The sequence below is a fragment of the Drosophila elegans genome, unplaced genomic scaffold (assembly GCF_018152505.1).
Source record: "Drosophila elegans isolate 14027-0461.03 unplaced genomic scaffold, ASM1815250v1 contig_149, whole genome shotgun sequence".
Taxonomy (NCBI): domain Eukaryota; kingdom Metazoa; phylum Arthropoda; class Insecta; order Diptera; family Drosophilidae; genus Drosophila; species Drosophila elegans.
This window is the reverse complement of record NW_024545513.1, coordinates 3662755-3689676: the sequence shown is the minus strand read 5'-3', so window position 1 is coordinate 3689676 and position 26922 is coordinate 3662755. Positions and strand designations below refer to the sequence as shown.

Genomic DNA, 26922 nt, shown 5'->3' with positions numbered 1-26922 from the left:
GTTGGCATCGATGCTTATCCACCTCTATTCTCCACCTCTATTCCGAACAAATTTGTATTTTTTTGCGTCGCTCCGCTCCCAAGTCCAAAACGTCGCGCGTTTTCCCCAAATAAAAACCACGAAAATTTAAACAATATTTTCTTGTTTTTTTTCTGTTTTTCTCCAAACGTACAAAATTGCAAATTTTTGAATCAAGCAAAACAACAACCAAAAGTGCGTGCTCGTGCAGAAACGAAGGAAAACCCGTAAAAATTGTGGGCGAATCAACAAGCAAAAGAGAATGAGCGATGATGAGGAGAAGAGGCAAAAGCAGAGGCAGTTGTCGTAGTACTAGTACCAAAAAGAAACTGCGAAAACTGCTCGTGAAGTGACAACAACAACAAGTATAGAAAAAGAAAAGCAAAAGAGGTAACAAGCAAATAGGCGAATAAAAAAGAGCGCAAAAGTATACGTCCACAACAACACAAAAATTAACTTAAAAAAGTCGTGAATTCATCGTACACACACAAACACAGAGTGAGAGAGCGAGAGAGCGTGCGTTATTTATTTTATATTTTCGTTAATAATTTTTCGCACTTTGTGGAACAAGTTGAAAAAGAAAATCGACAATATAATACAATTCAAAATACAACAACAAAAGCAGCCGCCAACAGTTTGCACCAAGAGGTATTTATGTTTATTTGTTTGTCTTGCCCCGTGAATTCTTATTAGTAGCAGCAGCCGAAGGGGAGACAGCATATTCTTATTAGATCAGCAAGACTTCTTTTTCGTCTGTCTTGCTTCTCACTCGATTCGCCGTTATTTATGTAACAAGTGTGTGCGTGCTAAATAAAGTGCTCGCTGTCTCTCCCTCTCTTTTTGTTGCTCTCCCTCTTTGCATTTGATGATTTGATTTTGTTCACTTAGTAAAGTTGCTGTAAATGTGGCTGCCACAAAAAAAAATAAAGAAAAAACAAGCAAAAATAAATAATAAAAGCTCCTCTGCAAAGCGCATTGAACTGGTTTATGTTGTGCTCGCTTCTTCTTTTCTCTCCTCTCCGCTTTGCTCTCCCCTTTTCTTCTACTTCTCTCTTCTTGGTTATCAACATGATGCCAGAAATCGGAAAAAATAAAACAGTAACAACAAAAGCAGAATGGAATTTGCTGATCGTTTATTGTTGTTTTTTTTGGTCGCTTTGAGCCGAACTTCTCATTATTCTTTTGCGGGATCTTTTCTTTGCTCTCCCCCCTCTCTTCAATCATTTGTATCCATTTTTTAACTACAGTGAAAAACATTGCTAAACTCTTTATTTAAATACCCTACTGTAAAATTTACTTAATTCAAAAGAGGTCAGATATAAAAGAATTAAAAACCTTGGAACAGAACACCAGGATCGAATATTATTTTATTGGGTAGTAAGCTCGATATTTTGTTAATTTGTTTTTGGCTTTTGATACTTTATTTATTAGGGTTTAAGCTATTTAACAGCTTAGTTTGTTGCATGTGTCGTTTCAGTGAAAGAAATACGCATTTCTAGCTCACAATGCAGCCCACTGATGACTATAATTAATATGACTCGCCACGATAAATTGAGGCTGCCAACTCACTTTTCTAGCCTCCATCCATCCCTCGACTTAATTTATTAATTTTGTATACAAAAATTACAGTTTTCATCCAAAATCAAGTTTTCGTTTTGAGTTTAAAAAACAGTTTAAATCATATTTTAAATTAACACGTGGCTAATTATTGAGATATGACCAAACTCACTAAATGTTTTCCTACAATTTAATTGATTGAACTACAAACTGAACATTTTTTAACTTGTGTTTGGATTAAAATTATATGAAAAAAACTATAAAAACATTTTGAAAAAAAATGTTTGTTTATTTTATTTTTGCCTATTAAAAACTCAAACTGTATTGTGCCTTTTTAAAAGTATTTTGTGGATATTAAATTCATTTGATTCTTGATTCGTCAATCGCAACAATATTTATGATATTTAATGCTTGGATTATTTATGATATGTTGATCGAATTTATTATTTATGTATGTATCCGATTTACCGATAATTTATTTAAAATGCAATTTCTGCTATTTGGGTTTCTGGTTGCTGGTCGCTTTTGTTCTATTTGTTCCTGTAATTAGTGAGCGGAAATTGTTTTGTGCGTCACATGTGTGTGTTGTGTGTGAAGGTCAATGGGGCAACTAGCTATCGTTTTTTGGTACTTTTTTTTTGGCCACGCCCTCGAGAAGGCGCACCTGAAAGGAATATTTAAATTATTTCTGATCCGTAAAAATTGGCATATCAAGTGCTCTCAACTGTAAACAAAGCAACAGCAAAAAAAATGCAGAAACAAACAAGAGTTTATTTTTACATATCATTATCGGAGTTCCGAAAATGACAACCAAAATTTTCCAAAAATTCTTGCCTTATCAGAGCACTTGTTTTTCAGTTTTGTTTTCTCCCTGTTAATCTGTTTTTGCGAATTTATTTTGAATGAAATTTTTGCTTTGAGGTCTGGCAGAATCATTCATATTGAAAACATACATATAAATATGTGCAATTCGTTATTTGTGTTTGTTTGAGAAAGCGCGGCATTTCCCATGGTTAAAGATTCTTCCCGGAATGAATCAGAATTATAAAGTTCAGATAATGTATGTTCATCTTCTTGTTTTATAGTTACACTGGAGAAAAACTTCTCCGAATATTGATAATATTTTATATATATGTATGTATCTACATTACAAATATTATTAAATCTTTTAATTATCTTAAATTTTATTATTTATATTAGTGACTCGTTTTTGGTGCTATATTTTCAAGGGCTTCAATTTGTATTTATCGAGTAAAATTTCAATATGTCAATTATAAATCTATTATGTGCATTTTATTGGTCAACTGGTTTGATTACTTTTTACTTATTAATAAAGTAAACCAATGGTAGAAAATCAAATCCCTATAAAAATGATTAACTTAATTTTTTTTGCATATTGTTTAATTTGATTTTCTGATTTGTTGCAGGTTCCGCCCTCCCTAAATCCATATGCAAAATGTCTAGTCCCGACGATAGAATACCAATACACGGTAAGTGGGAACGAAGGTCCCTGCAAATTCCCCCAACCCACAGATAAACTGGGTTTTAGTTTAGGGCAGTATTGGGTGGTTATTATATTATATCCTGCTTTGTTGGCTGTTCGTATGTAACCTGCATATACATAGTTATAGCATTAACAACATTCGGAATACATAACTCAAAATGTACACAGACCACACATACACATGCCCAAACAAAAGCTTACACAGACCGTATGGGTGTTTGTGTGTGTTGCCTTCCAAAAATAACTGTAATAAGCACATACACAAAAGCGGACCAGAACAGCGCTGTCAATGGATGATGCACATTGGTCCCAAATTGGTAGTTAACGATATTAAAAACTCTGCACAAAACTGGTTGGGAATTATAAGGCAGAGTTATGTACATATAGGACGAGTCAGGCAATTGTCGTAGTTGGTCTCACTAAACAAGCCCTCAAAATTCTTTTAAAAATCCATTAAGAATCCATAACCCTTAACTTAGCCAAAAACCCATTAAGCTTCATTAAAAACATATATATTTTCCATAAATCTATGAATAAATAGTTATACATTTTTTCAAAGGCTAGATAATAACCAAATTAATAGTGGACTCTGTCAGCGTTATCCAAGCAACTTTGCAAAACTCAAGGAATGTTTTAGAACACTTGTTTGCTAATATTACAATTTAATTTTGGTCCGTTTCATTTAAATTAAAATTCTGTTCTAACTCGTTTTCATAATTTAAATATGAAATATCTGTTACATATAGATCAAAAGTAAGCTTTACTTTAAGCAGAAGAATCTCAGTACTTGCCTTGGTTTTTAAAATGTTGAATGTTATGCCAAGAACCAACTAAACCAACTTTGGCACGTTTCGCTATCCAAAAATCATTATTGGTCCTCTTACTTACTACTTTATTGATTTAATCCATTCAGTCGGTAAAAATGTAGGCAAATGTTTAAGTTCCCCTATATAGGTCGAAAACAATAGCTAAAACTATTCTCTAAGTAACCAACTTTCAAAATTCAATTGTGTTTTATTTTATGTGGCAGATGGTGTATCAAGTTTGTGAGGTATATTTACGTACTTTTCCGTTTCTCCAGAGCAACTTCTTGCCAACTGTCAATCAAATCAGTTAAATATTTGCACAGCTTGAACCACTGTGCGTTTGTTGCTCCTTTCGGGCGGTTAAAAAGGTTGTGGGTTTGGCGTGAGAGGCGCGGGGGTTGTACAGTGGGATCTACCAACTTTTTTCTCCCGGTCTGGCCGAGAACAACAACAAGAATATTGTCCATGGTCGGGTCGTCAACGTCGCTTTCGTCTCTTTCACGGCAAACAGAATAGATATAGATGGGCGGAAAAAAGGAGGTGGCGGAGAATTTCACTGGGATGGTTGAGGTGACTTTTCTTGATCTTACCTAGTGTTGACATTGGGCTTCACACTGCATTAAACGGCGGTAGAGCATTATATCAACATGCTAAATTTAAGGATTTTCCATATTATTAATTTATTTTATTTTTATAATAATTAAGAACATTTTAAAATATAAATAAACGAGAAAATTAGATTTGTGATTGATTGTTATCAATTGAGCAAGCCCAAAATATCTGTTCTAAAACTGAAAAACGAACAATATTTTCAATTTTCAGTTTTTTGTATATAATCATACGTTTTTTACATTTGCTTAATATATATACTACCCATAATTCTTTTAATTTGTTTGAATGTGCATTTTAATTTAAAAATCACAATTTTCTTTGAATTTGCTTAGAAATATATCATACAACAATGTGAGTTTAAAAATGTTTGATAGGCTTTGAACTCGTTTAATTGAAAAAAGGAGCAAATAAATAAAAACCAAAGGCCCTTTAAATTAAATCTTAAATAAATGATTTATGATTTGATTAGTTTACTGTACTGGTCTTGGACGCTTTCCTTTTTGGCCATCCATCGAAACAACTGCCAATGCCAAGCACGTGGATGGACGGAAAAATGGAAATGGAAATGGGGGTGGTGGTTGGTGGTTGGTGGGAGATGCAAGAAAATGGGTAAATGGGCGGTGGATGGTAGGGGGTTTGAAGGGGCAGAAGATGGCTTGGAGCACCGTAATCTTCGCTTCGTGCTCAGCTCTCTTGCTCCCCGATTCTCATGCTCGTTTTTGCTCTCTGTCTGTTTGTTTGCAACCAAAAAGAAAAACATTCGTTTATCGATTTTCGTCTATTTTTAGACACAAAAGCAACAGCAAAATTTACTTGCCTTTCAAATGGGTGGTGTAAATGTGTGTTGTGTTGTAGGGTGTGTTTGTGTATGTGTGTGTGTGTGTGTGTGTGTGTGTGTGTGTGTGTGTGGACTGTTGACTGACGGCCGAACCCGGAGACCGACCCGTAAAGCCCGTGAAACCCGGAGATCCGGGCCACGTCTTTTCTCCGCCTCCTTTTATTTATTTATTTTTTTTTTGTTTCAATTGGCCACGTGCAATCCGCCGACCCCTCCGGGGATTTTAGGGGATTCCGGGGATTCTCTTTTTCTCCACAGCCAAGAAAATTGTCCCAGGGTCTCCGTCTAATTGCTTGGGAAATTGTGGAGAGAGGCAAAGTAACTTTCGATCGAATGTCCAGCTGTTGGACATCGATAGGCCATTAGTAATTCACGAAAATTTCTCCTTGACCCCTTTCCTTTCGGAAACTAGTTGGAAAAATCATTGAATTAATAATCAGGAACTTTGCCTTCGCGTTGGATAATAACTATTGTAATCCACTTATTTAGCTTGGACATATAGACCAGGAAAATTTGCAATGTCAAGGGTTAATTTAAAATTAGCTTTCCTTCATTGAAGGACTTGCTGAAATGAAAAAAAAAACAACAACATGGTGATAAAGCAATCATGGGTTTTGCCCTCTGTACGTTAATAACGTGGTTACAAATTATATTTTTGAGAAAATTATTATCATTATCCACTTATTTCTCCTTTACAAACTGACCAATTTAATTAAAAAATGTGATTGTCCTTTGTCCAAGGTCTTTTCTACAAAATGTCCTTAAATTTGTAATTCAGAATTTCGCCAGCTGTTGCAGGTAAATCATTATTATCGCAATTAATAATTCCTCCATGAAACTTTTATTATGTGTAGCAACTTGTTTTCCTAGCGATAAATCCCATCCAAAAACTTTTCGGCAGTTTTAACATAAAGGGAAACTTTTCTATAATTACTTTAAAAATCCTTAACAATTTATGTATGTACATTGAATAAGTTTCAAAACAAGTTTTATTAACTGCAATTACCAATTTACTGTTTTGCAATAATTTATTTATAAAAGTGTAGGTCGGCCAAACTTTAGCGTTGAAAAACTTAACTAATTACAAATGAAGTTACAAGTTGGCAAACTATTTATAAAGTTGCAAAGGATTAGTGCTAAAACTTTGTAAGCAGGGCAAGTTCGATAAGTTATCCTCATGCATTGTAAACTTCTTTAAATTTTAAAGCGTTTTAGTTTTGAATTACTTAAATTTAGTTTGAATGAGACTTGGACTCTTTTACATTATCTTTATTTAATCTTATTCTTATTATTGATTAGCTCCTTTGATTAATAACATTGCCGTATTCTTTTGGCCTTCTTTTGAGAACGAACTTTTGGGGTTTTTTTATATATAGAATTTAATTGCCCCGCTTTGCATTACAGCACACTTACATAGAATCGCATCCCCATGTGGGGCTGAATTGATTGTCTAAGACGCAATAAATGAAAAGTTTTTCCTTTTTTCTGTTGTTACTTTGTTGTTCCATTGTGAAACACGCAGCACCTGCAAGAAGGTCGGACTCCCGAACCACCCAAACCCCCCAAAAACCCCCAACGGTATTTTGTTTTCTCCAGTGCCAGTGGAGCATTTATTGTAATGGCATTCTAAGAATAAAACTTGGCTCGCTGTTTGCGCTTGTCTCTGTGTGTTTGAGCTGTTATATAAAATTGTAAGAGCTTATGTATCGCCCGTATAAAGCCACCACATCCCCACCAGAAAACCTCGAAACGCCAGTGTCTTCACTTTGGGGTTGCTGCTGCGTTTATTTATGCATTCCATTTCTTTACAATTAACCCATTTTAGTTTTTCCGGTCTCTGCGTTGTCACAAATTAGATGATTTATATAAAAAAAATCCTATAATTAAATGTTAACTGGTCTAGTAATCTTCTAATATGTTATTATTGCAAACAACAGTCAATCTAATCAAAGCTACTTTCCCAAAAGTTAAAAATACAGTATTTTTTAATAAATATAAAATAAAACCGAATTTTATTATAATATAAATTGCTATAACCTCTAAATTCAAGGAAATAGAAAAGATTCGAAAACTTATTCACCAACCTTAACTAGCGAATAACTACTGTAGTTGTAGTTATTATCGCAATGGCTGCTCTTTGGCTCTACATTTGTCAAGGTAAAACCGCAAAATCGGGGTGTTTTTTCGGGGGTTTTCTATCGAGTTGTATAGCCTAGAACTTTACAAATGCCACGCCTTCAAACGCCCGAGAAAAAACGTTTTGCCGGCGCTCGTTTTTTTTTCGGCCTGGCCCAAAAGTTTAGCTGTTGTTGGGTCTATTTTTAGAATGCGCGCGCTGGAAATTTACCCACAAAATACCCATACAAACGCACAAACACATGGAAATTTAGTTATCGCTCAAAACAAACTTATTGAGGAAGGAAGAAAAGAGAGGGAAAGAGAGGAGTGAGCAAGAGAGGGGGAATATATATCAAACTGTTCTCCCACTCTCTGTTGTTGTCGTATCAATTTCCAATTGAATTTCAGTTTCAATTTCAATGACACCCAGCGCCCCTCTCATAAAATTTAATACCGTTATTCGTTTTATTTTGTTTTTGTTTTTTATATTTATTTTGCGGCCACACACATACACGTGCTTTTGTTTTTGTTGTGCCATTTGGTTGGTTTCTATGTCAACACACAAATTGACCTTGAAGTTGAAAAAAGCCCCAAAAGGGGGAGTTGTGGGATGAAGGGAGACAAACCGAAAGAGATAGAGAGAGAGAGAGAGAGAAATGGGGAATCTGCAACGCATTTTCGTTTATTCAAATCGGCATCGCCTTACAAAAAATGTAACAGCTGATTCTGATTGCAAGCCGCTCTCTCCTTGCCCCTCTCTCACTCTCTCCACCTGTAACCTCACTCTCCCTCGACCTCTCTTATTCTTTCTTTGGGCAAACTAATTAAAACCCTAAAGCCAAAACATGAACTTTTCAATACGTTTTAGATATGCTGCATAAAAGTTAAATAAAATTGTGACCCACCACAAAGCAATCTTAAAAGAGTAAATGTTAAGAATAGTAATTTGTTGCTTCTATCTAGATTTCAATTTCTATATTTAAGGTTTTAAACCTTTTTATCTAAGGGGTTTCTATTTGTTTAATGTTTGCAAACAGGAATCGAAAATTCGGGGCCTCTACATTTCCCCCAATGCATTTCACTTTAAATTTCAATTTGGATTTAGTCTTCACGTTTTAAGTTTACACAACACTACGTATTTGTGATGTTGGTTTTTTTATATTTTATCTTGTTATACTTTTTGTTCTTGATTTTTTGCGCTTTTGTGCAATATGCACTGCTGCTGTTGTAGTAGTAGTTGTATCTGTAGTATCTGTGTTTTGCCACTTCTAAATATACTCCCCAAAGCCATGCACGATTTATAAACGCGGCTAAAAATAGAACAGCAAAGCAGAGCAGCAAGCAGCGCAGCAAGCAGCGTAGCAGGTCACGGCCTGTTCAACAGTTGCGGACAAAATAATAGTAACAAAACTAGAGCTTGGAAATATTAAAAAAAAATTTAAGTTTTAACGACAATAATACTCCAAGTATTTGTAAAATATGTGTTCAACAAAATGTTGAGATGTTTTGAAAACAAATCATTTATTTTAAACACGTTCCTTCGAAAAGTAAATTTTTAAATACCACTTAAATGTGAGTAGGGTAAAGTACATAATTGATTTTTAACTTCTAGTGTATAAGATAATACAAAAAAAAGCATTTTATTAACAGCAATTAAACAGAAAAAGCATACTTGATAAAAACCCTAAAAAAAGCTTAATTTATCTAGTTTGCAAAAGGTTCTATGATTTCGTCCCTAACTGTACCGTACAAATGTACGTACTTTATGCACATGCGTTTGTGCTTTTGTTTTGTTGCTGCTTTTGGGCTTTGCTCTTTGTTGTTCTATTTTTAGAACCGCCACATAGCCCAATATTCAATTGGAATCAATTTCTAGACCAAAAAACTCGACTTTGCTGATTAGATCAGTGCTTGACAGACAGAAAGACACTGAGAGGATATGTGATGGTGAGAGAGAGAGGAGAGGGACATTGTTACTAATTGAACTTTTTGGTTAGTCATCTCTGAATTTTTATTGGCGAGCAATTAGTCCAGTGAAAGGAAAAAAGAGCAAATATTTCCGCTCTCTTCGGTACAAATATTTATCAATGAAACATTTTCCAAACGATTTTTTCCGAGCCTTTGCATATTCAGCAATTGTGAAATTTTTTTCTCCTCATTTTTCTTTGGCAACAAATTAAATTAGTTGAGCGGTGCTAAAATACAGGGAGAAAAAAAAGTGGGCAATGCTAAGATGAAGAGAGAGAGAGAGAGAGAGAGAGCAATAAAAGTAGCTTGGGCGTCACGTGCGACCAAATAAGAAGAAGCAAAAGCTAAAGCAAAAGTTGAGAGGAAATCGTTGTAATCGCTGTTAACTTGTACTGCACAAGGTTACTAAAAATAGTCAACGCACACTCATGCACGGAGAAAAATGTACGTTAGTCTTGGTTCCATATTTTTACTCCCGACTATACATACATATATATTTAATTCCTTACCAAAATATTTTTCTGATAACAGTTCTAGACTCGGAAAGACCTGGAAACTTGGAAAAAGTTTTTTTAACCACATAAGTAGTACATAAAAAAAATTGCTTAAGAAATAACTCAAATTTTGTTTGTATATTTTTCACTGTGTAAATACACACATTAACAAAGCCAAACACAAATACAAATACAAATACAAATACAAATACCAACCATCGAGGTTCAACGCGTCGACTAAATACGTTTTAGATTTATTTTTAAAAGCGCCCGATAAGCGCGGCCTTATCTACATAATCGGTCCGGAGAGCGAGCGAGTCACACCTCCTCCAGATCCGGAGAGCCTATATATGGTGTATATATACATAGGAACCTATACGAATCAAATCTATATCCCTCTCCGACACAAAACGTTCCAATATCGCTCACTCAGTTGTGTGTTTACATTGTCAATTCGCAGATCTGCCATCAGAAGCCGGAAGCGATGAGCGATTGCTGCACATAACGCCGGGCACACTGACATTAGACTTCAAGCCCCATCCTACGGTGGATATCGATCAGCAGATCATGGAGGTGAGTTCCCAGTTCCCAGTTCCTGTACCAGTTTCAGTTCCCTGATGAAATACCACCTGTTTGGAAGGAGGGGGGGGGATTGTCTTATGATTGATGACTAATGTTGTGACAAACCCCCTAGAAAGTTAATGAAATCATTTAGAGCGTTTTCAAAAGTGTACCATTAGAAACATCATAATTGAACCATCTTCCGAGGCAAATCGCAAAATCTACTGTTTCCATGGACAGTTATAGCAGACATAGTGGTGTTATCAATATTTGAAAACTTAGTATTTTTCATTTAACAATGAATCATAGAGGTTCAGAAAGTTAATTGAAGCATTAAAAATATAAATATAGTTCTCACAGTCAAAACTGTTTGAAATTGTTATAAAATAGCAAAAAGTTAAGAAAATACTTTTAGGATTTTAAAATTAATGAATTAATTAATTAAATCAGACATATGTATGTTTTTAGGAGGTTTAGTTGAAACCGTAATTAAAAAAAAATCTTATGCTAAAATTGAAATTTTCAAACTTTATAAAAAAATTATTTGTCTGAAACAAGATTTGACTTTTGACTCGTTCGCAAAGTTCGAAGTTCAATTGTATTTACATTGTAGATGGACAGTTGGCTATGAAGGCCTCTAGAGAATGGTACAATTCCTGCTTTTTGTCCAGTACTTCCTCCAGCTGGATATTTTCTATTTTCCTTGATTCTTTTATGTTGCTTTATTTTTGTTGGTCTTTTTCGCTTTCCTTTCCGCTTTATTTATACTTTATTCGCCTGGCTCTGGCCATGCTCATTGTGTTGTGTGCTCTGCCCTGCTCCTCTTGTTGGAAGTCTAAATTTAAACGCGTGTACAACTTAATGATTCTATATTTATTGTTTTCACTACGAAAATATGTATGAGTTTTTGCGCATTTTTTAAATAAAATTCTCTAAAAATAGAAGGAAACCGAGTCAAGAGAGCCGAGCCGCACAGCGAGCGAGAAATGTCGGAGAAAATGCGAGTGCGGAGGATATATAGACATTGCTGCCTATAGTGGATTTTCTGAAATGAAAAAAATAATACAAACGTGGTCGGGTTCGTTAAATACATATGTACATATGCAATTGTTAAAATGGAGATGCTGCTCTTAAAATAGTTGTGATATTATTTAAACAGATGCTGTAATATTAAAATATATTTTGAGTCCTCTTCTCTTTTACAATATCTTTTTAATATCATAGGAAAATATGAGGATATTTTAACCAATACAAAAATCTAAAGAAAACTAAAACCACTTTAGGTTCATATTTAATTCATATTAAAAACTTAAATTGTTTAGTTTTAAAGTTGCTTATAAGTATTCAACATAGGTTTATTTGTTTAAGACTGTTTTAAATTCATGTTCTTATGACTAGGTCCAATTTTTTAGGCATTTCTTTTTCGGCTGTCTCTTTGACTTGTACCCACTGTAGCCGGGCATGATGGCCAGCATGTGCAGCAGCAGGCCCACCTGCTCGACCCCCTCCATCCCCTTCTGTTCCACCGCCTCTGCCACGCCCTTCTCCCCAACGCCCCTGTTCTTTGTGGCCCGCTTCTTCTTATTTCAGTGCTGCTTGCATTCAATTTATAGTCTCGGGGATTTATTTATGCCTCGATTTTGGCTGCAGTTTGCTTTCTTATTTTTGTCGTAATTTGTGTTTTTTTTTAGGTTTTTTTTTTGTTGGTTCACCGTCACATTTCTTTTGTTTTGTTTTCGTTTGAAATTTTTATTTTTAGGGTTAAAGAGTGTTTTATATGCAGCCTTATGTTCGACATGGTCTTCTTCTTTTTCTGCCTGCCGCTCCCCACCGCCCACCATTTTTTCAACCTCACTGTATGCACAGAAAGAAATTCCAATCTTTATTGCAAAGATTTTATATAACAAGATAATAGTCTTTGATATCATAGTATTTTATTTGTTAGTAAGTGAATAAAATTAATAAGAATTTATAAAATAAAGATGTTTTAAAAATATATATACATATAAAGAAAAAATATTTGTATCCATTTCACCAATATATCTTATAAAGAAGATTTCATTATTTTTTTGTAACTCCCAAATCTGAAACTAATATTTTAAATTATCAATGTTTTGTTTTCGGTGTACTTTGGCCATTTTCATCCTTATTTATGCTGCCTTCGATTTTCATCAACGCGTTTGCCGTTTTTGTTATTTTCGGTTTTTCCTTTGAATTTATTTTGGTTCTTTTATAAACTCTGCGGGTTTTATTTTTATCAAGCACACACACACACAAACTTGGCTAGTTGGATCACGCACACACAAACAATTGCCAATAAGTGAAAATGTTTTAAAGAATTCCTCAGTCTATTTTTCTTTAGCATTTTGTGTTCTGTTTTAGTTTCTCGTTTTTTTTTTTTTTTTTTTTGGTTTCGGTGGCACGAGCAAAATGCAAATTAGCAAAAATTGATGGGGGAGTGGGTGGGTGGTGGGGTGAGGTGGAGTGGGTGGAGGGTTGACAAGATCTTAATGAAGATGATCATTGATCTTTGATCTTCGCACACAAATTAGGCAAAAATAGTTTTGCATTTGGGAAAAGAAAACGTGAAGATTGGAATTCAATGGCGGTGGGAAGAGGGGGTAATCGGAAAGAAAGATATATAGAAACCAGATACAATGTTCTCAAACCATCTACTTATCGGAATTTGATCTATTAATGATGATGGTTCCTAAGAGCAACTTAAGATCTTTAAAAGTTCTTCAACACATTGGTTTTTTTGGTTAAAGTATAACATTGGGGGATTTAAGGGTTCAATAACTATAAATTATTGGATAACATTTAAGATACTACTCAAATAAAAAGCAAACCAGCTGACTTTGAGCTTTACAATAGTTTCGTATTAAGCAATATCTTGAAATGTTAATTTATCACTTGCAACTATAATTATCCACTTAAAAAACAAAACAATCGTTTTTACTTATTTAAAATTAAATCAAGCTGTGATCGATTACTCAGCGATTCCAGTGAATCTATTTTTCTACCAATTTCCGGAAATTCCTTGTTCAATCCAAATCATCATCATCACACTTGGATGATCATTAAGTGAGGGTAGACACTGCATTTTTCCGCTTTCATTTGTTTGTGTGTTCCTCCGCCCTTCTTCTATTTTACATTTTTTTTTTAACCCGCTCCGATCCGCCCTGTTTCTATTTATATGGGCGTGCCTGTGTGTTGTCTTTTGCCCCGCTATAATTATAGCGCAGGTATTTATAATTATAGCATTGGCCATAGCAACTGGCGAATGTTGTGCAAGCGGGCGTCGCTGCAGGGGATGGTGGGTGCTTTTGGGGGGCGGAGATTGCAGTTTCCTAGGAATCGATGTGGCATATGGTAGAGGTTCCTTCTTTGTACACAGAAACATTAAATCGTGTAGTAGCTGATGTGGCGAGTACTGACCTCTGGTCATCCGAATGTATCGCGATATTTTTGTCTATTTGAATTCCTAGTCTTAATAAATCTTGGAAATATATATATATATATATTTTTTTTTTGTATTATTTTAAAAATATAAAAACTATTGACTTAATATTGAAACATAAAAAACAATTTGGTTTACATTTGTGGTGCCTTTTTAGTTTTTCAGCCTAAACTTTTGTCACACAGCAGTGTTTTGATTCATTTTTTGCCGTGTAAGATGCGATTGTTGATATGTTTGAGTAATGATGTTGTTGACGGTTCCTTTATCTAAGAACCCAAAACGCCCATTTGTCTACCCAAGTTTTTCTCTCTGTCGCCCCTTTTCCCATTCCCCATTCCCCCCTTTCTTCATCTCTCTTCCGCTTTGTGCTCTTCTGGCGGCGCTCTTTCTCTTTCTCTGGCACATCCCATCGCATCGTAACTGTTTCGAAATTTGTGTGTTTATATTTGATTTTTTCGCCAGTTGGGCCAGTCGGCCGAGTGAAACTGAAATGAAAGTGCCTCCCTCATTTCCCAGCGAATGCCGAGGCCAAAGCGAACGCGCCAAACGCCAAAAAGAAAACACAAATAAAACAATAAAAAATTAAAATAAAAATACATATACAAATAAAAGAAAAATCAATAGCAATAGCAAAATCAAAACATTTAAAAACTCAGAGCCCATTCAACGTTAACCAAGCACGCAGATTTCGGAAATTCCACGAAAAAGTGTCTGGTCAAAGAAGATTATAAACCAAAAATATCGAAAACAAACAGACAAAAACTACACAAAAAACCACATTAGAAAACAAAGAAATATATAAAACAAAATTGGCAGCGAAAACCAAATGTTATTTATTGAGTGAAGTAAGCTGAAAAAAGTGAGAACACCTTTTATTTCACCTGAAAATCCGATTTTAACAAGACAAATCAAATAAAAACGAGAGATAAACAGAATTTGCTTTATTTATTTATTTTCCCGTTTATTTTTGCATGGTGTGACTGCGTGGGGGATGACACTCATACACACACTCACACAGATCCAATCATACACAGCGAGAAAACTAGAGAGCGTGAGAGAGGTAAAGAAAAAGTAGAAAACATATTGCTAAGGTCATGGGAAATATGCAAATATTATGACACATCCGAAGAGGCGAAGTGATCAGGAAGACGGACAACCGAATTAGCCAGACGAACACACAAAATTAAGATGATATTGAGTGGAAATTTGAAAACTGATCGAATGACTTACTTTGATTGTAATCAATAATGAATTAACTTTTGTAATGGTTAATCACTGAACTATTTTGATAAACTTTTTGATCAGTAAACTATGATTTGTTGTCAGTTATCTGTGATCTATGTATGATATGTCTATGATCGGTAATATGTACATATAAGAATTCAAATTCCTTTACAAAGTGAACCGAAATTGGCAACTAACTTAAGACTTTCATATTTTAAATAATAAGCTATTTAGGATATTTTTCGTTTCAAATTGATACAAAATAATACTTTGGAATACACTTTTTGTTGATCAAAACACCAACTCAGTGATGTAAAGATAGAAATAGAGTGGGACTCCCATTTATTGTACTTTTTGTATTTTAGATTGATTGTTAGTGTGTAAGATAGCGCAAATTGATAGCGCAACAAGAAGTATAGACGATCTTTTGCGTCACATTTTATATTATTTTACTTCTCTTCAAAGATTCACCTAAAACACAAACTCTATTGAATTGTAAAATTGGTTATTTTTGTTATTTTTGTTTGCAGCTCAAGAAGAGCCAGGAATTGCAAAAGCAAAGGCTTTTCCACACGTTTCAGGAGCAATCGAAGCAAATGGAATTGGAGCATAAGATCCAACTGGAGCACAAGTATCAAGTGAGTAAACGACGCAGCTATGTATGTTGATGTTATATTACTCTTGTTCTTGCTGTAGCTTCTTATTTTTTTTTGTTCGTCTCTATACATAAATAATAATAATGATGATGATGTGATGAATATGACTCTGGCTGTGTGGGGGCGACAGACAGAAAATGAGAAAATAAAAACAAACAGCAAGTAAAAGAGAATTGAAATTATAAATTATAAGAAATATATATTATATTATCGTGCCGGAAGTGTCGGAAGCGTCTTGTGCGATGACTAAGTCCATCGTTAACAATATATATATATAGTGTGTATATATATACATAGGTATATAGACATATCGCACAGGTCTTAAATGTTTCTGAAAATGTATCGTTATACATATCTCTAACGGAGGCTCTCTATTTTATTCGACGTTAACAATTTTCAAACTCAAGATGTGTTCACGAAACTAGATCCTATATCAAGTTAAATTTAAAATCAAATAAACAGATGTAACTAACAACCCTTAAGGTCATTTAAAAAAATATATAACATAAATAAACCATAAACTGTGGATTTTTGGAATAAGCAATCGTAAATAGTTTTCTTTTTTCAAATGAATACAATTAAGATAAGATAAGATAGTAACAGCAACAATAATAGAACATGACCAACAATAATGCAATAGTTTTGTTTACTCCTCTGATCAGCACAATATAAGAAACAACAAACAAACAAACGATTCTCTCTTGAATTTATTCTAATTATTCAGTTTGCGGTGAATTCACATGGCGCTTTCCAGGAATTGCGAACCGATAGCATGGTGACAGCCACCGCGGCGGCAACAGCAGCGGAGCAACACCGCCAACACCAGCAACACCAGCAGCAGCAGCAGCAGCAGCAGCAGCAACAGCAGCAACATCAACAGCAGCAGCAACATCAACAGCAACAGCAGCAACAGGGACGCGGAATGAAACTCAAGCACTGCAGCGCCAATGCCAGTCCCGAGGTCAAACAGATTCTCAACGTAAGATATCGCAAATCTCTAGTCCACTTAGGATTAAGATCCCCAAATGACCTGAGCTGATCTAATCATATTCCCATTCCTTTGGCAGTGCTTCATCATGAGCAGGAAGTCGCAGGCGGCGACTTCAAATGGCACAACGTCGCCCTATCGAAATCGGTAAGAAATGGGACTTTACTGACTTATATTAATTTTAAAAAAATTATGTATAATGAAAAACATATATTGAATGCAAGAGAAAATTATTACAACTATAAATAAAGCTAATATCTAGACTTTAAAGATATATGTACAATGCTTTAAACTTTAAAGAACTTTTTAGTGCCATTTTGAACAGCCTTTTTTTAATGCTGCTAAATTAGTCTGGTTACCAAAATCGTATTCTTTAAACATTTCAAATATTTTCTTTTAAAGATATTTTTTTTTTTTATTTTAAGGCAAACACAATCTATTTAAATTCTTATAAAGTAAATAAACATCTAAACACTTAACGTTGAAATAAATTTTAAATTAATAGGTATACAATAAATTCCAAACAAATAAATCTTTTTAGAAAATGGTTTTTGAGAACTAAAATACACACAAAAAATGGCAGTAAAAACATCATCAATAGTGTTTTAATAGTGTTTCTTGAGCAATGTATTTGCAAACAAAAAGAATTAATTACCACACTTAATTGCAAATTCATAAATTTACTGTACAATGTGACCATTTATAAAATCTATTAAATTTATCAATATATATTTGAATGTGTTATATGTTTGAATGTGCCATTTATAAGTTAAAAGAAAGTATATACTAGGTTAACTACCCCCCACAGTTATAACCACAACACATTCTTTGGAAACCGAACACAACAATCGAAAATTAAATAGGGAAATTCCAGAAAAATATATTATTTACCACAACAAATGCCTTTAAACCAACTCAAATGCAATATAAATATATACACATATTTAAATGCCCACCGACCATTTCCATTCCCAGTTTTAATGTTGCCATAAATAATCCTTACTTATTTCCTTTGCAGTGGCGTGGTGAAGAGCTCCTCGGGCGAATCCCTCCCAGCGGGAACCGTGACCAGTGCACATCCCTACAAAATACCTCAGCCGCCCTCCTCACTGCTCAAATATGAATCTGATTTTCCGCTGAGGAAGACAGGTGAGTGTGATAATCACCACCGTGTGGTGGGCCCTTGAATATTATTGCCGTGTCGGCAGGATGACGAAGGAAAGGACAACGCAACGCAATGAATGAAAGCTTTAGCTTTTGCCGCCTGAATTCCGTATTAAAATCCGTTTTTTGCCTGACACTACTGCGCTGCTGTAACTTCGATTTATTATTATTGTCTAACCACAAAAGGGGGTGCAAAAAAGATATGGGAAAACAGAAGGGTATAAGGAACAATTTTTGCATTAAATTGACAGATAAAAGTATATACAATACTTTCTTGGGGCACGTAACCCAAATGCCAGAGGATGTGTTCTTTAGATAATTTTCGTTGGGCAACACCTGGATATAATGGATGGGTCCGTTTGGGGTTGGGTTAGATTGGCTCTTAGGTAAGAGTCTTGCTCAAGTTGAAGTTCACTTATGAAACAGTTGATTTAGCAACAAAGTTGCATCAAATAAATATGGGGTAAAAGCAAAGGTTCCTAAGGGTCTTCCATTTTTAAATTCGTTTATACGCTTATTTAAACATTTAAATAAATATTACTGACTAGTTTTACTGGTAAACTCTGCAGAAACTAGACTATCAAATATTGATTTACAGCACTTGTATTAAACTTTATCAAGTTGAAATATAATTTTTAACTAGTAAAGCAGTTGTTAAATAAAGCCTTCGGACATTAATGGATAATTTTCAGAAATTCAGGAGAAAATACAGAATAGCATGGATCCAGTGTAATATTAAAAAAGATCAAACAATTTTGAAATTGTATGTAAATAATTTAGGAAAAGTTAGCAGTGGGTCGCAATTCGTTTAGTAATATTGAGAAATTCAGGAAGATATTAGCTAGATAGAAATGTACAAAAAGCATGGATCTGACTACTAACTGCAAGTTTGTTTTTTAAAAGCAGAGCTAGCTGCCTGTAATTATAAGTCCAAAGCTCCTAACCTCTAACTAACCCAAACACTTGTGTGAACCGCTCCCACAACAGCATCCGAACCGAACCTGCTGAAGATCCGGCTGAAGCAGAGTGTCATCGATCGCAAGGCCCGCATTGGCGGACCGGCGGGAGCCCGGCGCCACGAACGCCTCCTTCAGGCGGCCCAGCGCAGGCAGCAGAAGAACTCCGTTCTCACAAGTACGTATCCCATCCACTCGCATCTCGAATCACACTTGTACGGTCTCGTATCCGAATGATCAGAGCGGAAATCAGAAATCAGAAATCGGAAATCTGAGGAAGATATAGGGAGGGAGTCAGTTGACATGTTGTTTTATAAGTTTGAAATGCCAAATGGACTTCATAACATTAAAATAATTTTGACTAGTTAAAAAAAGCTTAGCGTATTGGTTGAATAGTTTGTTTTACGAGTTTCCATTCCAAATGGACTTACATATTATTTAAATAATTTTAGTTTTAGTTTAAAACAAATTGAACTTTTATTTTTTTATTGGTTTTTAGTTATCAGTAAACCAATAAATAATTACCATTAAGCTTAGTTGTTGTTTTAGTTGTTCCCATTTTAGGCGAAACTTAAATAACATTTAAATAATTATCATTAAATAAATGATATCAATTTGCTTATCTCTTACATTTTTTATAGCAAATATTAACAATATTTAGAAATTAGAAATTATACAGGTTATATTTATTTAAAACCATATATTTTTGGACTTTAATCAGTTACCGCGTTTTTGATTATAGTGATATATATAATTATAATCTAGCTTTTAATAAAAGTAATTGGAATATGGTTGAAGAGGGTTTGACTTGTAAAAGAATTGAGAATATAAACCTAAGTTTTTTTATAAAGAAATGCTCCCTTAATTGATCAGCTTAGAACCAAGGAAATCACATATACCTTCTTATTTATAAGTATTCCAATGTAAAGTTATTAAAAGGGTTACATATACCTCCATAACTTTTCAATTGATCATTGTTGTTTCACTGTTAAATTTTGTTGTTTTAATCGTTGTGTTTATCGTTTAATTGTTGTTTTTACCATTGTCTTTATTGCTGTTTAATTAACCCCAAATGTCCAACTTGCTTAGCCAAATTAACCCAGTTCCTACTACAACCAAATCACGATTAATCAGTATTTTATTACATTTTAACCCATTCGATAATCCGTAGACTGCAACAGTACACCGGATTCGGGACCCAATTCGCCGCCCTCGGCAGCCGCCTTGGCGGTGGGCGTGGTCGGTAGCCGTGGCTCGCCGACCAGTGCACCCATCCAGGAGGAGAACGAGGAGGGCAGCCAATACCAACCGGGTCCGCGGAGCAGCATCAACGACTTGCCGCTGTTCAGTTCGCCATCGCTGCCCAATATATCGCTGGGTCGGCCGCATTTACCCAATTCGGTGCATTCGCATGCCCAGGTGACGGCCCAGGTGCAGGCTCAGGCTCAGGCTCAAGCTCAGGCCCAAGCTCAGGCACAGGCAACGGCCCAGGTGAACTATGCCATGTTTGCGGCCCTGCATCAGCATGTGGCCGCCGCCCAGGGAGCCGGGGGCGGCGGTGGGCAGCCGGGTGGCTACTACAATCCCTTGAGCATGGCCTTCTTGGGCCGTCAGCCGCCACCAGCGCCGCTGGCCATGATTCCGGCCACGGGCATAGCACCGCAGCAGCCGTCGCCGGTGGTGCGCAGTGCCTCCGCCACCTCGACATCCTCGTCACAGGCCTCGCTGGTGGGCGATGTGGCGCCACCGCAGGCCCATGCCGCCTCCACCATTCTGCCCCCGTCCTCGTCCTACATGCAGCAGCTGGGCGGCATGGCCAGCTCATCGGCGGTCAATCTCCATGCGGCCGCCGTGGCTGCAGCGGCCGCAGCAGCGGCAGCCGCCGCCGCCGGATCACTGCCGCCGACCAATAGCCATGGTCATGGTCACGGCGCCCACGGACATGGCACCCATGGCACCCATGGCGTCCACGGGGCACCACACAGCCATGCCCACGGACACGGCGGACAGGCGCACGCCCTCTACGGAGGCCACCACCAGCACAACGTGCCCATCACGGATGCCCAGGTGGCGCAGGTGCATCTGCACAAGCAGGGCCACCGGCCGCTGGGACGCACGCAGTCCGCTCCGCTGCCGCTGGGTCATCCCATGCTCACCGGGGCCGGCCAGCTGAATGTGGTCCAAACGCACTACGAGAATAGTGAGGTGAGTGGCTGCCAGTTTGATATTTAAATCAATAAGTAATATAAATAAACAAAATAAAAATGTCTAGCTTTGAAATTTTATTGGAAGCTTTACGAGGGTATAACATTACTTTGTTAATTGACCATTGTCGTTGATATGAATATTTTTGGGTGTTAATTCAAATTTTTTCTTGAAAGAATATTATAACTAGATTTTTTTTTATTAAAACTTGATAATAATTTAAACGTATATTAAATTATATAGCTCATTCTAACTTATATTATATCTTTAAAATTGTTCAATTATAATCAGGCATTCTTCGCTTGATTTAAACTTTTACAATTTTCCCCTTATTTAATTCCTATTTTTAATCGATTTTGTTTAATTTGATTTCTCAGGCAGAGCGCCAGGCATATGAGCACCAGGTGCTGAACCAGAAACTCCGCCAGACCGTCCTCACCCGCAGTGGGGCAGCTGCTGCCGCCGCCGCTGCGGTGGTGGTGCGCGAGGCGCAACTGAAGGAGGAGGACGACGACTCGGCCGCCGAGGTGATGGACCTCACCGACAAGAAGAAGCCGCCGAAGACGGTGCTGACCAGCACGATAGCCACCAGCACGTCCCAGAATCTGCCCGATGCTTTGGCCGCCGCAGTGGCCGCAGCCGCCTACCGCTCCGCCCCGCCCTCCACGTCAAGTGCCAGTGCCAGTGCCAGTTCCAGCGCCAGCAACTCCTCCGGTGCCGTGCTGAATTCCGGCATAAGGAAGCTGCACGATCAGGGCTATCTGCAGCAGCAGCGGGAGCAGCTACTGCTGCTGCAGCAGGAGGAGGAGTTGGCCAAGGGCCTGATGCGACCGCTTTCGCGAACGCTCAGCAGTCCGCTGGTGCCGGTGGGGCCGCACGGTCTCAGCCAGATACCGGACACGGGCCAGCAGCCAGCGCCGATAGCCACGTCCTCGTCGGCCGACCACATACCGCCCGTGAACCTCTCGCTGCCGAATCGCCAGCACCGCCAGATGATGAGCACCCTGTACGCGAGCAGCAGCAGCAGCAGTGGCAGTGGCAGTGGCAGTGGCAGCGGCAGCAGCAGCCAGTTGCGTCATGGCAGCCATCATGGTGGCCAGCCACCGGCGAGCGGATCGTCGCCGCCGCACAAGGTGACCACCGGACTGGCCTACGACCCGCTGATGCTGAAGCACTCGTGCATCTGCGGCGACAATGCCCAGCATCCGGAGCACAGTGGCCGCTTGCAGAGCGTGTGGGCGCGGCTGAATGAGACGGATCTGGTGAAGCGATGCGATCGACTGCGCGCCCGCAAGGCGACGCAGGAGGAGCTGCAGATGGTGCACACGGAGGCGCATGCCATGCTCTTCGGCTCCAACCAGTGCCAGTTGAGCAGGCCCAAGTTGGAGAACAACGCCCTGTCGGCCAGCTTTGTCCGTCTGTCGTGCGGCGGTCTGGGCGTGGATCTCGACACCACGTGGAATGAGCACCACACGGCGACTGCTGCCCGCATGGCCGCCGGCTGTGTGATCGACTTGGCCCTGAAGACGGCCAAGGGTGATCTGCGGAACGGGTTCGCCGTCGTCCGGCCGCCGGGCCATCATGCGGAGGCCAATCTGGCCATGGGTTTTTGTTTCTTCAACTCGATCGCCATTGCGGCCAAGCTGCTGCGCCAGCGAATGCCCGAAGTGCGGCGCATCCTCATCGTCGATTGGGTGAGTGTGTATGTGTGAAAGCGAATTTCTCACTTAAAAAAGTGAGCTAAGGCCCAAATGGGCGGTAAGATGCCCTTCAAGAAGTACCCCCAGTTGCAGGGCCACTATTTTCGAAAACTATTAAAGACATTTTGAATCACTTTATTAGATACAAATAATAAGTGACAAGTAAATGTTCTTTTACTGATTTTGTTTTGCGGATCATTTGAAACAACAAATGTCAAAAAAAAATGTTGTTAAATAGCACCATGTAATGGTCCTAAAATAGTCTAAAAAACGTTATTCTTCAGAATTTAAAATTTTCAAGTTTAAACGTTTTAAAATTTCCTAGATTGCTAACCAAATGCCTTTTTGAAACTAAAACCCTTACCTCTCCTTGCAGGATGTGCATCATGGCAATGGCACACAGCAAGCATTCTACCAAAGTCCCGACATTCTATATCTTTCCATTCATCGACACGATGACGGTAACTTTTTTCCCGGCACAGGCGGACCCACAGAGGTAAGTGCCTAACCAACCATAGGTGATTAAACAATAGATCTAATTGCACGATTAATCGCTTGCAGTGCGGCTCCGGTGCTGGTCTCGGCTTCAACGTGAACATCTCGTGGTCTGGGGCACTGAATCCGCCGCTGGGCGACGCCGAGTATATCGCTGCATTCCGTACCGTTGTGATGCCCATCGCGCGGAGCTTCAATCCGGACATTGTGCTGGTCTCCTCCGGCTTCGATGCGGCCACCGGCCATCCGGCTCCGCTGGGCGGCTACCATGTCTCGCCGGCCTGCTTCGGGTTCATGACCCGCGAACTCCTCCAGCTGGCCAACGGCAAGGTGGTGCTGGCCCTCGAGGGCGGCTACGACCTGGCCGCCATCTGTGATTCCGCCCAGGAGTGCGTGCGGGCGCTGCTCGGCGATCCCGCCGCCCCCATAGCCAAGGCCGAACTGGAACGTCCGCCCTGCCAGAATGCCATCAACACGCTCCAGAAGACGATAGCCATTCAGGTGGGTTCCTGGCATCTTAGATCCGATGTGGGCTATTTGACTTGACTATCGGTTTGGTTTTGCAGCAAACGCATTGGCCCTGCGTGAGGATGCTGGAGCACACGGTGGGTCTGTCCGCACTGGAGACGCTCAAAGTGGAGCACGACGAGTCCGAGACGATCAACGCCATGGCCGGCCTCTCGATGCAGTCGATGCACAGGTGGGTATTCGGCAAGGCACTGGACATAAAATGTATAGAATCTAGAGCCCTTCTTTGACTCACTTTTTAAAGTAAACATAGATGCGAGTAAATCAAATCATGGTTGGCTAACTTAATCTACTTGATCTGATCAAAAACATAAAAAGCTCATGGGACTCATGACTCTTAACTTCAATTGTTTGTGCTAATTAAGATTTGTTTTATATAAAAGGTTTTATGAGAACAAAGCCATTACTTTTTTTCGAATTATTACCCAAAATCTTGTACTTGTACTTTAAAAATCTTATAAAAGTATAAATATATATATATATAACTGATATTTAAAAGAAATATTATATTATTTTATTTATATAATTCTTTTAAAAATTTGACAAAAATTAATTAGCTTCTTTGTTACAGAACTCTATCCCGCGATGATTCCGAGGAGCCGATGGATCAGGATGAAACCAAATAGGAGGCGACGCAGGCGGAAAATGGATGCATGGTGGAAGGGCGTAGCTAGAATTTGTGGGCGTGGCTGAGGTGATGGCGAGGGGGCGTAGCCGCAAGCTGCTCAATGCACATTTAGTTATTTGTTGTAGTTGAATTGATTGTTGTTGCTGTTGTTGTTGTGGCGCTCGCTTACAATTGTTGTCGTTGTCATTGATCGTCTATAGCCAACATCCTATCTCTCTCACTCGATCGATCGACAATTATATTCCCAAATTCCCCTATATCTATAACCTGTAAGATTAACCGCCTCTCGGAATAGAGAAACATCGAAAATGTAGTAGGGGTAAATAGTTAAAGAAGCAGAACAGGGCCTAAAGTTCAAAATGGTGGCTGTGCCTCCAAAAAAGAAATAATTATAAAAATTAGAAAAGGATAACCCGTCAAAAATTGGGTAGTTTTTATTAATATATATATATAAATATATATATAGTTTATGGTGAGAATTTAGTTGTAGAATTGAGAGATTTTTTTTTTGTTTTTTTTTTAAGGTGAGATGAGAGGTATTTTAACGCACATACAAACACACGCAACTCCATGTATCTTTTGATTTTATTATTATTATTTAAGTAAGTGTGTTAAAAGGATATAGAATCAGTAAACTGTTAATGAGAGTTAAAAGGAGATCAGGTGCAAGTAAGAAGCGTGTGTGTTTTTTTTTGTAGGTAAGGTTCAACCTTAAAATATAAACCCCACCACGCCCACTTATCCCGCCCACCCGAGATAGAGATCGAGAGAGAGAGAAAGAGAGGGAGAGAAGAGAGGATTAGGTGTTATGTAGAATGCTTTAGTTGACTTAAGATATGAGAAAACTTAACAAAAGCAAAAAACTGAGAAATCTTTTTGTACAATTTATAGTTTAGTCCAAGATTCAAGTACAACATAATATTATTTAAAGAATTCTATATATATCTTAATATATATATTGTGCAATAAATGTGAGAAAATGAAAATCGAGTGCAGAGCAAAAACAAAAACACACACAAAAAACATAAACTAAAACGAATAAGAGAAAATTGTTGTTAAATGTTGCCGAGATCTTATATACGTATGTATACCTAATAACTGTTACAATAATAACCCTTTATATATATACACGTATATATGAATATATATAGAAAATGCACATGTGTATTTCACCGTGTGTGTGTAACGATAACGATGTTCAACAAATGTCTGAAATGAAGTAAAACTATTATTATATGTAAATAAAAACACAAAAGAAATTGAACAATTTTAATAAAAAAGCAAACAACAAAAAACCGAAACAGATTCAAGCTTAAACACAAACATACGGCCTTGGGCAGGACCCGAAAGGCGTGAATCGGGAAAACTCTGGAATACCCGTTTAACCGCTAACCGTTAACTGTAATATCGCTGTAATTGTAATTGTATTTGTACTCGTGTACCTTTAGCTGTCTATAGCCGTCTCTCTCTAAATCGCTACATAACTGTAAAGGAGCACCTCAAAAACCCAAAAAGGAGCAACAGACAAGGATCAAAAAAAATAGTAAGGGATGAAGAAGAGGAAGATATGGGGAGTTACAAAAAGGAGGAAGAAGAAGCACAACGAGAGATGGACCGATTGGCTCCAACTGGAAGAAACAATTGTTAACAAATCGAAACAGAAACTAAAAACTAAACTTAAAAAACAAAATCACAAAAATGTAACTATTAAGCTAAGCAAAGGAGATGCCATTGCCAGAATTTCTTTTTGTCCACCACAAAATATAGTTTAAAAAAATAAAAACATGCATTTTTCAAACAGAGTATTTCGTCCTAAAAACTAATACGCTTTAAAAACAATTTTAAAATTATGATTTTCTCTTGGATCCATTATTTGTTTTCTAGCTTTCATTTGGCAATGGCTTAGAGGGTAATCTTACATTTCCTTCCCCTAAACATCCATTTACCTCCTTTGATTGCCATTTTTTTTAAAAACCTAACCTGGTAAAAAGAAACATTCAAAAAATGATGATAACAAAAATAAATATTGTTGTTGCGCACTGCAAAAAAAAAACAAAAAGTTCCAAAACTGAGGAACAGTAACAAAACGGTTTTAGCAAACCGAAAATAAAATCAAATATTTATATTTTGTTTATTGTTGCACAAATAAGTCCAAGGAACAGAAAACATGAAACAATTTAGAGTAATATTGTGTGTCGCTTTTTCTAAACGAAATAAAATGAAGAAATCGTCAAGTCATTAAAAAAGGTCCTGTCTTTTGCTGATAAACACTGCTACCCTGGGAAAATCCTATCATCCAGAGGGGTCCAACCTCCCCAATATTAAGTAAGTATATTCAAATGGCAATATAGGATAGGGGTTGATAAAATTATAAAAGTTTGAATATATATTTCAAAATCAAAGAATTCTATTAATAAACGAAACGAAAATATTAATAGAGTT

General features: G+C 37.5%; 1 protein-coding gene across 7 annotated transcripts; it reads left to right on the top strand.

Annotated features, from left to right (window-relative positions):
• The first annotated feature begins 27 nt into the window (after nucleotides 1–27).
• On the top strand, nucleotides 28–26635 carry LOC108136269 (histone deacetylase 4). 7 transcript variants are annotated; one of them, XM_017257330.2, is made up of 14 exons: nucleotides 28–666; nucleotides 3003–3065; nucleotides 10376–10488; nucleotides 15691–15798; nucleotides 16571–16795; nucleotides 16884–16951; nucleotides 17823–17953; nucleotides 18956–19102; nucleotides 20096–21129; nucleotides 21507–22823; nucleotides 23206–23325; nucleotides 23391–23825; nucleotides 23891–24024; nucleotides 24424–26635. In XM_017257330.2, the coding sequence occupies exons 2-14, from the start codon at nucleotides 3032–3034 to the stop codon at nucleotides 24476–24478; spliced, it is 3921 nt and encodes a 1306-aa protein (XP_017112819.1). In that variant the 5' UTR covers nucleotides 28–666; nucleotides 3003–3031; the 3' UTR covers nucleotides 24479–26635. The 7 variants fall into 7 exon arrangements, with proteins under 7 accessions (XP_017112819.1, XP_017112822.1, XP_017112818.1 ...); XM_017257329.2 differs by having other exon boundaries at nucleotides 29–408; nucleotides 16541–16795; XM_017257328.2 differs by having other exon boundaries at nucleotides 29–666; nucleotides 16541–16795.
• Nucleotides 26636–26922: the final 287 nt, after the last annotated feature.

Bases quoted from the DNA above. Each gene is read 5' to 3' on its own strand.
- LOC108136269 (XM_017257329.2), top strand. From the start codon at position 3,032: ATGTCTAGTCCCGACGATAGAATACCAATACACG. The intron at 21,130-21,506 runs GTGAGTGGCTGC...TTGATTTCTCAG, and splicing joins CGCACTACGAGAATAGTGAG to GCAGAGCGCCAGGCATATGA. The intron at 23,826-23,890 runs GTGGGTTCCTGG...TTGGTTTTGCAG, and splicing joins AGAAGACGATAGCCATTCAG to CAAACGCATTGGCCCTGCGT.